The sequence below is a fragment of the Tupaia chinensis genome, unplaced genomic scaffold (genome assembly GCF_000334495.1).
Source record: "Tupaia chinensis unplaced genomic scaffold, TupChi_1.0 Scaffold000024_1, whole genome shotgun sequence".
Taxonomy (NCBI): Eukaryota; Metazoa; Chordata; class Mammalia; order Scandentia; family Tupaiidae; genus Tupaia; species Tupaia belangeri.
In genome coordinates, this window is record NW_006159454.1 from 691775 (window position 1) to 701947 (window position 10173).

Consider the following 10173-nt stretch of genomic DNA (forward strand, 5'->3'; position numbering starts at 1 on the left):
CACACACGCCCGGCATGAGTTTAAGCCACCGGGTCTGGGACTCAAACCGTGGTCGGCTACATTGAATTTCAGCAACATAGCCATTACGCTAACTGCTGGTCTCCCCACGTGAATGTCAAGCTGCCAGGTCCAGAACTGAAATCCTTAAGTCCCGGTCAACTACATGGGAGTCCAGCGACGTAACCATTACGCCATTTGCCGGTCTCCAAGTTATTTGATTTCTTTCATGTGGGAGTGACACACACGTACTCTCGACAGGGTCCTGATGCCACGTGCACTGGCGTGTTCAGGTTGCCCCAAGATCTGAACCCGGGCCTCCCATGTGGCTCTGGTGTGGTGCTGTCGCCCCCTCCCCCTGTGCTGCCTCACCTGGGCCACTCCCTTCTGATCAAGCCGGACCCTAGCCTTTGATCTGCACGAAGATGTCACGCGGTTTCTCTTAGGGGTCCAGGGCATTACATTTTTTTTTTTTGAGAGAAAGATTTTTGCTATAGGGTGCTCGTACTCACCAGAGAGATGTAGAGAAAGCGAGAGATCACCCCCCACGAGGATGGCCATGCTGTAATCCTTTCTCCTCCATTCTCCTCAGGATTTTGGGCACATGCACACACACACACACCACCCCCCACACGCACGCACGCACACGGCGTCGGTTTCAAGCAGCTGGGTCCAGGACTTGAATTTCCTCTGTTGACTATGGGGGAGTCCAATGACGTAACCATTGTGCCATCTGCTGATCCTTCTTTTTCTTTCTTTTCTTTTAAGAGGTTTTGGTGTTAGGGCCCATGTGATTGTAAGAGAGACAGACAGACAGACAATGAGGGAGAGAGAGAGAAATCAGCGGGGGGGGGGCACGCCGCCGCCTCTTCTCCATTCTCCTAGGAATCTTGGGCACGCACGCACACGCACCTGGTCTGATTTTCAAGCCCCTCAAGTCCGACTCAGACTGCAGTTGACCGTGCGGAAGTCCAGTGAATAATTGCTATTCCATCTGCTGGCCCCTCTGTTTTTTTTTTTTTTTTAATTTTCTTTTTTTGCCAGAGAGGCCTTCCACTCCCTCCCAGGGGCTGTGGCCACACTGCAGTCGCTTCCCCTCCCCCTCCCTCCTTTCCAGGGTAGGAACACACATGCTTCTGGTGTGTGAGTCAAGGCCTGGGGCCAGGACTCGAACCATGTGCTTGGCCACATGACAGTCAGCTTCCTTAGCCATCAGGCTATGGGTCTGGCTCCCCAAAAATACTTTATAATAAAGTTTCCTTCATGAGTGAGTGAGAGGGGCAGAGAGACAGCTCTGCAGAGACATCTCTCCAGTAGAGTCTCCATCTGCAGTCAGCCCCCAGGCAGCCCGAGACCCTGGCAGGCACCGGCATGTTTAAGGAGCCGGGGCCGGGGGCAGCATTGTGTTTATCAGTTTTTGAGTCAGGATTTGTTTTCTTTTTCTTTTTGCCAGGGGCATTTGCGTTTGCCAGAGAGAGAACGAGAGAAAGAGTGAAAGCAGCCCTAGCAGGGCGTGCTCATGCCGCCAACCCTTCTCTGTACTCCGTCCTGTCGGTATTTGAGGCCTGGTGTGGTTTTTACTCTGCTGGGGCTGGAGTTCAGACCGCAGCGGGCCATGTGGAATCCGGCCCCTTCTACCGCCGGGCTGCAGGGCTGCCCCAAGGCAGGATTTTTTAAAAGTCTATACAAATGTGTGTGGCTAATGTCTCTGATTCTCTCTCTTTCTCTCTCTCTTTTTTTTTTTTTTGGAGAGAGGTTTTCGCTATAGGGCGCGTGCGCTCACCAGACAGACAGAGAGAGACAGAGAGACAGAAAGCGAGAAATCACCCCCCAGGGGGGATGGTCACGCCGCAATCCCTTCTCCTCCATTCTCCTCTCAGGATCTTGGGCATGCACACACATGCGCCCGGCGTGAGTTTAAGCCACCGGGTCCGGGACACGAACCACTGTCAACTATGTGGGAGTCCAGCGACATAGCCATTACGCCAACTGCTGGTTCCCTTTTTTTCCTTTTTTAAGAGAGAGTTTTACTACAGGGCATGTGCGCTTGCTGGAGAGAAGGAGAGACAGAGAGCGAGAAATCACTCCCAGGGGGATGGCTACACCGCAATCCCTTCTCCATCATCTTCTCCGGATTTTGGGCATGCATGCAGGCGTGCCTGGTGTGTTTCAAGCCTCTGGGTTCAGTGCTTGAACCGTGGTCAACTCTGGGAGTCCAGCGCCGTAACCTTTACACCATCTGCTGGTCCCTCTAAGTCTCTTCATCTACAAGTCCCCTGCCCAGGTTATTTTTTTGGAGTTTGTTGGGACGTGGCTGACAGGGACCCCAGCCCCAGCATAGAAACTGTTGGAGCAGGGAGACCGTTTACTGCAGTAACCTGGGCAGGGGGCCGGGGTTCCGAGAGCCAACAGGGTGGCTGCGGGGGTGCGAGCAGGAAGTCGTCAAGGCCGGGTCCCTAGGAGGACAGGCCATGTCTTACTGTGGCCACCTTCACGAGGAGGAGGTGGTGGCGTGGCTGTCCTGGTGGTCACCCTGTGTGAGCTGGAGGTCAGTGCAGCCAGCTCCTCTGAGAAGGATGATGCATGGGTTGGGTCCTGCGGGATGTGTAGAAGTCTTCATTTTTGGGGGGAGAGATTTTTGCTCTAGGGTGTCTGTGCTCGCCAGAGAGACAGAGACAGAAAGACAACGAGAAATCACTCCCCCCAGAGAGGGTGGCCGTGCTGCAGGCCCTTCTCCAGTCTCTTGGAGTTTTGGGCACACACGCACACGCACCCAGCGTGAGTTTCAAGCTGCTGGGCCGAGATTCAAACCATGTTAGCCATGTGGGAGTCCAGCGCCTTAACCACCACGCTCCTGCTGGTCCCAAGTAGGAGTTTTCTTTTTTCTTTCTTTCTTTCTTTCTTTCTTTTTTTTTTTTTGTGAAAGATTTATGCTGTAGGGTGTGTATGCTTACCAGAGAGACAGAAAGCAAGAAATCACCCCCCAGGGCGCATGGCATGTGGGAGTCCCTTCTCCTCCATTCTCCTCTTGGGATTTTGGGCACACGTGCTCGGTATGTTTGAAGCTACCAAGTCTGGGGCTCGAACCGCAGTCAGCCATGCGGGAGTCTAGCACCTTAACTACCACGCCCCCTGCTGGTTCCAAGTAGCAGTCTACTAATGGTGCAGTGGGGAGGGCCTTGAGCGGCTGCCGTCCTTCAGCTCTGGGCAGTGGGGTGGGGTCCGTCTCCCCTTTTCTGACCTCGGCCGATGTGTCAGCTGCCCTGGCCCCCGTGGTCTTCACGGGGTGCGCACGGCGTGTGGGCGACGCCTCCCTGTGTGCCTTTCCAGATAAATACCATTGTCCGGTGCTGTTCACCGTCTTCACCAACAACACTCATATCGTGGCCATCAAGACGACCGGCAACGTCTATGCCTACGAGGTGGGTTCTCGCCCCCGGCCGGGAGGCCTCAGGCGTGTGCTCTGGGGGTGCCGCCAGTCCCACGCGGCTCCCAGCATGGCGGGGTCCTGCCGGGGCTCTGGCTGGGAAACCTTCCTGTTTCCGACCAGCCGAGGCCGTGGGGAGGGGCCTTCCATGGCCCCCAGACCCGAAGTCCAGGTGCTTCTGGCCGCTGAGCAGGGTTCGGCACAGACCAGGCGAGGGAGGCTGTGCCGAGACCAGGCCCAGGGCTGGGAGGAGAGCACCAGGCACGGACCCTGGGAGGGAGCCGTCTCGAGGGTGCAGCGAGAGGGTGGCAGCGGCTTCTACCCACTGTCCTGTTCGGGGGTGTGGGGTGCAGGCCCACGTGCCAGGGGAGCTTGGACATCTGTGGGGTTCAGCCTCTGGGGGCAGTGTCCTCCCAGAGCAGGTGTGGTGAGCCCCCCATGGAGCGAGGGCACTACCCGACCGCTGGTCCCCAAGGACGGGGTCAAGGTGCTCATTCACTGCCCTCCTGGGGCTTGGGCCGTTGTGAGGGAGTGCCGGGGGACAGGAGTGCGGGGTGAGTGGCTCTCCGCCCGAGCGCTGGTCTGCGAGGCAGGCGCCGCCAGCTTCCCGGGACGTGCTCAGAGGGCCGAGTGCAGGCCCGCCCTTCATGGCTGCTGCTGTGGGCCGTGCAGACCCCACGCCGTCTGCCTCCATCTCCTCACCTCTCAGCGGCTGCCATGGCCCGGCCGGCCGTGCAGGGTTGAGGTGGGCGCCGTGACACTGCCCCCTCGCACTGCAGGCCGTGGAGGAGCTGAACATCAAGGCCAAGAACTTACGAGACCTGCTGACCGACGAGCCCTTCACCCGGCAGGACATCATCACCCTGCAGGTGCGTCCCCTTCCCGCAGGGGGCGCCTCCCGCAGCCTCTGTGGGCCCAGCCTGTGTTCTCCCGGTGACCCTGCCGGGTGCCCCAGCTGCCCCTCGGTGACCTTGGCCACTGGGCCTGGCATGGGCCACCTCTGTCGGGCACCCACGTTTCCTCCTCCGGGGCCCTGCCCCGTGCCCAGGCCCAGCTCTGCCCAAGGCCGTCTCTGGCGCTGGAGCGGCGGCGCTGCAGGCCGGCTCTGCCTTGGGGGCCTTTGCCCAGTGTCTGGCCAGGGCATGTCTGTAGGTGTCAGAGAACTGAGGGTGAACTGGTAATGATTTCCACTTAGAAAAGCAGGGTGGGGCCAGTGTGGTGGGTAAGGTGGCTGGATTCCACGTGGCTGGCTGTGCAGTTCAAGTCCCGCACCCGGTAGCAGGGAAAGCGTGCTGGGCATGTGTGTGTGACCAGAGCCCTGAGCAGGGAGCGTAGCAGTCTTCACGGGGTGCTCACGGCCCGCAGGGGGACGGCCTCCCCGTGTGCGCCTTCGCAGGTAAATGCCAATGCTCGGTGCTGGTCACCGTCCTCACCAACCATACCCACACCGTGGTCAGCAGGCCGCCACCTAGGCATCGACGTGGCCGGTCACCCTGATGGTCATGAAGTGGGCGTTGGCGAGACGGTGACCAGCAGCGGGCAGCGTGGTCAGCCCCCACAGGAGTGCTTTCTCTTTCTCGCTCGCTCTCTCGCCCTCTCTGTATCTCTCTGGCAAGTGCGTGTGCCCTGTGGCAAACTTTTAAAAAGACAGGGAGAAAGCACAGTAGGGTAGGGCCTGGGTGGAGCTGTGGCCTGGGCAGGCCCGTGGGCGCAGTTAGCGCCCCCTGGTGGCGTGTCCCGCCCTTGGCTGCCCACTTCCCTCAGCCATAACTTGGGGCTTCCCGTGGTGACTGAACAGCAGGGATGCTCCGAGGCTGTGGGGCTCCGGGGGAGCAGACCTGGTGTGAGCAGACAGCCTGCTGGCCTGTCCCCAGACCACGCCTACTAGGCACCCTCCCCGGGGCGGAGCACCCCTCCATCCTGTTAACCCCCGGCGCTCAGCACGGCGCCCACTCTCCCACCCCCTGCTGGGTACGGGCGGCGGGCCGCAGGCTGGGGCTGCCGTGGCGCGGGCTCACGGTTGTGCTTTCCGCTTTGCCGCAGGACCCCACCAATCTGGACAAGTTCAACGTCTCCAACTTCTTTCACGTGAAGAATAACATGAAGGTGATAGACCCAGGTATGTGTGACCGGGGCCTGGTCTGCGGAGGGGGTCTGAGCAATAGAGACGTGCTCCCTGGGCTGGCCGCGTGGCCTGGGCTTAGGGGAGCCGGAGCTCACGTGGCCGATCACGTGGTTCAAGTCTGGACTGGAAAAGCACACCGGGCTGAGCCAGCAGGCGGCACGGTGGTTAAGGTGCTGGACCCCACACGGCCAACTGCGTGGTAGGAATTTGAGGAACACTCAGGCAGGCGTGTGCCCAAAATCCTAAGAGGAGCTGGAGGAGGGACTGTGGCACGGCCATTCCTCCTGGGGTGCTTTCCTGCTTCCCTCCCTCCCTGCGTCTCCCCCCAGTACGCGCACGCGCTCTTTAACACACTGAAGGCCAGAACACAGACTCGTGTGCACGCGTGTCCAACCTCCTGGCAGGGCGGGGAAATGGAGAGCGGACTGACGTGACTCCACGTCGCTGGGGGATTCGTTCCCCCTTCCCCTTTCGCCCTGGCGAGCACACATGCCCTCTGGCAAAACTAAAACCAAGAACACAGAACAGACCCTTCCTGGCAGAGCACTCGCCTTCCTGGGGCCAGGGAGTGCGAGGGCCTGGCTCCAGCCTGGATGGGCTTGAACCCACCTTCAGCCTCCAGGGCTCAGAAGTGTCAGAGCCGACAGCCGTGCGGGGACAGTGGGGCCGGGTCTCCGCCCACCCAGGCCCTCTGCACTGGCCCTTCCTCAGCCCGTGGGCTGCGCGCCTCCCTGGCTTCCCACCCATCACGGCTCTGTCCAGGGCGGGCTGGTGGGGGTGTCGCCGCAGACCTGTGCCCGTGGCCCGCGGGGCCCTTCGTCCCTCTCTCCCTCGGGCCAGCCCGCACTGCTGGTGAGCAGGTCGTGGGGGAGGGAGGCCTGGCTGGCTCACTCGCGACCTCCCTCTGCCTCAGAGGTGCCAGCAGGGCCTGTGCTTGGGATCAGTGGGTTCCGCACAGGGGACAGCACCCTGGCTACTGGGCAGTGACCATGTGCGACCCCAGTAGAATGTGGGGCGGGGACCAGCTGATGGTGTGATGGTTACATTGCTGGACTCCCGCATGATGTGCGTAGTTCCAGTCCCGGACCTGGTGGCTCGAGATGCACGCTGGGTGCTGACCCTGCCCCCGGGGTGAATTTTGGCTCTCAGCCCATTTCGCACCCAGAAAATCCCAGATGCTGCTAATATTTTACATAAAGGAATCTTAAAATCACAAAAGCAAAACCTGCCTTGTACGAAGATTAGAATATACAGATAGGGGCCTGCAGGTGGCGTGGTGGTTAAGGTGCTGGATTGCCACACCGCTGGCCATGGTTCAAGTCCCGGATCTGGTAGCTTGTGTGGATGCACGCCCCAAATCCCAAGAGGGGAATGTAGAAGGGACTGTGGTGTGGCCGTCCCCCCCGGGGGTGATTTCTCATACGCCCTCTCTCTGGCTCTGTTTGTCTCTGGCGACTACGAAACAAACAGACAAAAAAGTACAGATGAATTGAATGAAGAAAATGGAAGTTAACCCTGCCCCTGTCCCCTCTGCTCCAGCCCCTCTCTGGGCCAGTCCCCGCACGGCTGAGCACCTGAGCTGGCCCGCCCGAGTTGATGCTGCGGTCGGCCCTGGACTCCTGTCCCCATCGCGTGCCCCTGGGGATGTAGTTGGGGCTCCGCTGCTCAGGGCCGGGGCGCTGTCTCGTAGATGAAGAAAAGGCCAAACAGGACCCGTCTTACTATCTGAAAAACACCAACACCGAGACCCGGGAGACCCTGCAGGAGCTCTACAAGGAGTTCAAAGGGGACGAGATCCTGGCGGCCACCATGAAGGTCCCGGAGAAGAAGAAAGTGGACAAGCTGAACGCCGTGAGTGGGCGGCTCCGTCACCCCACCTGGCTCATGGGGATCCCACCTCGGCGTGGTCCCGGGGAAGGGGCTCCTGGGGACCGTGGTGGGGGTGGGGACGCCCCGTTGTTGGGGATGTCCTGTGTTGGCCTGGCTTTGGGCAGGCGAGAAGGAGGGCGTGCAGGCCTCTCTGGGCACAGGAGGTCAGCTCTGTGGGGCGGTGGCCCTAGGGAGTTCACTTCATGTTCTGGCGCCAGCCTGAGCTTGTGGACGTGTTGGTGGCTGGAGCCGCCTGGTGGCTCTGGCAGTTCTGGTGGCTTCGCTTGTACCTTGTACACAGCTGCCTCAGAGTGTGCGGGGGCTCCCCAGCTCTGGATCATTGGCCAGTTGGTGCTTAGAGCGGAAATAGGATGAGATGGGGGCATTTCAGGGCTGTGCTGAGCAGGGCTGGCAGTGCGGGGTGCTCGGGGCCACCCACTTGGGCCGTCCTGCTCGCTCGCTGAGGCCCGTGCTCAGGGACGGTGTGAGGGCTTGTGCCCGGGCTGCTGGGCCCTGGGCTGCCCTCTGTCCCCTCCTTGGGCAGTACATGTGAGCTGGAGCCAGGAGGTGCAGAGCATGGGGCAGGCAGGTCCTCCCTTAAAGAAGCCTCTGGAAATAAGAACAAGGCAGCGTGGGAGCCAGCAGATGGTGTGGTAGTTAAGGACGCTGGACTCCTACATGGCTGACCGCGGTTCGAGTCTCGGACCTGGCAGCTTGCTTTCTCACTTTTTCTCTCTGTCTTTCTCTGGTCAAATTAAAACAAATAACTAGTAAAGTTAAATTAAAATAATTCTTAAAAACAACAAAGAAAGAACAAGGCAGTGTTGTCATCCGTATTCCTCACACACCACGGCGCTCAGCGCTCGGGTCTTCCCTGCTGAAGGAAGACCCGTTCTTTAGGATAAAGATGTAGAAGGTGCTGGAGGTTTTCCCCCGGTTAGAGATGGCGTGCTCTCTGGGAAAATCGAAACCTTCAGAGAGAAACACGTGGGGCCAGCAGGTGGCATAGTGGGTAAGGACTTTCACACGGCCGACTGCGGTTCGAGTCCCGGACTGGGTGGCTTGAAGCTCATGCTTCAAGGTGTGTGTGCATGCACAGGATCCCGAGAGAAGAAGGGATTAAGCATCGCTATCCCTTCCCCGGGGAGGAGGGTGGTTTCTCCTTCTGTCTCCATCTATCTCTGTCTCTCCTGCGAGTACACATGGCCTATAGCAAAAGTCTCTTAAAGAAAAGTAGGAGGGCGGGATCAGCAGTTGGCGTAATGGCTATGTCGCTGACTCCCACGTAGTCGACTGCGGTTCACGTCCTGGACCCGGTGGCTTAAAACTCACACCGGGCGCATGTGTGTGCGTGCCCAGGATCCCGAGAGGAGAATGGAGGAGAAGGGACTGCAGCGTGGCCATCCCCCCTGGGGGGTGATTTCTCGCTTTCTGTCTCTCTGTCTCTGTCTTCCTGGCAAGCGCACGCACCCTATAGCGAAAACCTCTCCAAAAAAAAAAAGCAAAAAAACAAAACGGAGAAAGCAGCATAGTCACTCATGTTCCCACCTGGGCAGGGGCCGTCCTGCGTGGTGGTTTAATTCCAGGGCTGACTTATCACTGGGAGTTCTGGCACCCAGTGGAGTCGGGCCCCGGCTTCTGAGCAGGCTGACCCTGCCGTGGGGCCAGGCTTTGGCCTCTCTCCGCTCCATGTCACTGCAGCCCTGGCTTCTGGGCCTTGCGGCACCCTGTCTGGGCCCCAAGGGTGGTGGTCAGGGCAGCCTTCCTGGAGGCGAGGCGCCGGCGGGGAGGGTGAGGCAGGCCCGGCCCTGTTGATGTGCGTGGCTCTTGCAGGCGCACTACTCCACGGGGAAGGTCAGCGCATCCTTCACCTCCACCGCCATGGTCCCCGAGACCACGCACGAAGCAGGTAGCTGCCCCGGCCTCCGCGGTCCCCGGTGCAGGGAAGGGCCTCCCCTACCTGCCGTCCTGGAGCACGCGCCATGGCCCTGCCTGTTCCTCCTGGTCTCTGGTCTCTGGCAACCCAAGGGCCTCCTGAGGGTGGGCTCGTGTGGTGGCGGGCTGCCACGTGTCCTGGTCCCCGGCCCCACCCCTGCCATATTGCCGCAGCCCTGCCTTGAGGTTCTGTGTCCCTGTGGTCACCTGCCCTGGCCACCCCGACCCTGGTCCTCCAGCACCAGGGCTATCTTCAGCCCCACTGCCCCGTGTCCTCGGCCTGTCCATGGCCCCCACTGTCACCTGAGCCCCCAGTCCTGCTGCCCCCACGCTGCCCACCCTCCTGCGTCCAGGCGTTGCCACCATCTGCCCTGGAATTGCTGAGACCCCCGGCCCCCGCGCCCCGGGTCCCCGGGGCAGCCCTTGGCCCGGCCGGTCTGGTCTGGCGCTGAGCCTGCGCGTGCGGCGGTGGGCCCAGTCCGGGCGGGTGAGCAGCCTGGCCTGTTCGCAGCCGTCATCGAAGAGGACGTGCTGCGCTACCAGTACGTGAGGAAGAAGGGTTACGTGCGGCTGCACACCAGCAGGGGCGACCTCAACCTGGAGCTACACTGTGACCTGGTGGGTGGCTCCTGGCCGCGCGGACAGCTCGGGGGTCCCTGGGGGAGCGGGGGCCCCATGCCTGCCCGCAGGTCCGTTAGCTGTGGGGGTCCTGTCGCCCAGGTCCGGGTCCTTCCTCATCCTGCCAGGCCAGCCCTGACCGAGGCCTTGGGTTCTGCGGCCGGCTCCGGCCGCCTCCGCGGGAGGGTGCGCCCCCCCGGGG

The 10173-nt window shown here is 60.7% G+C and overlaps 1 protein-coding gene across 1 annotated transcript in view; it reads left to right on the plus strand.

Annotated features, from left to right (window-relative positions):
- PPIL2 (peptidylprolyl isomerase like 2) overlaps window positions 1-10173 on the plus strand; it is a gene marked incomplete at its 5' end in the record, with an annotated part of 39497 nt that overhangs the window by 12815 nt on the left and 16509 nt on the right. The window contains 6 exon segments of the mRNA XM_014586751.2: window positions 3328-3419; window positions 4204-4293; window positions 5468-5543; window positions 7240-7400; window positions 9252-9327; window positions 9865-9971. Coding sequence (XP_014442237.2) covers window positions 3328-3419; window positions 4204-4293; window positions 5468-5543; window positions 7240-7400; window positions 9252-9327; window positions 9865-9971 — 602 coding nt within the window.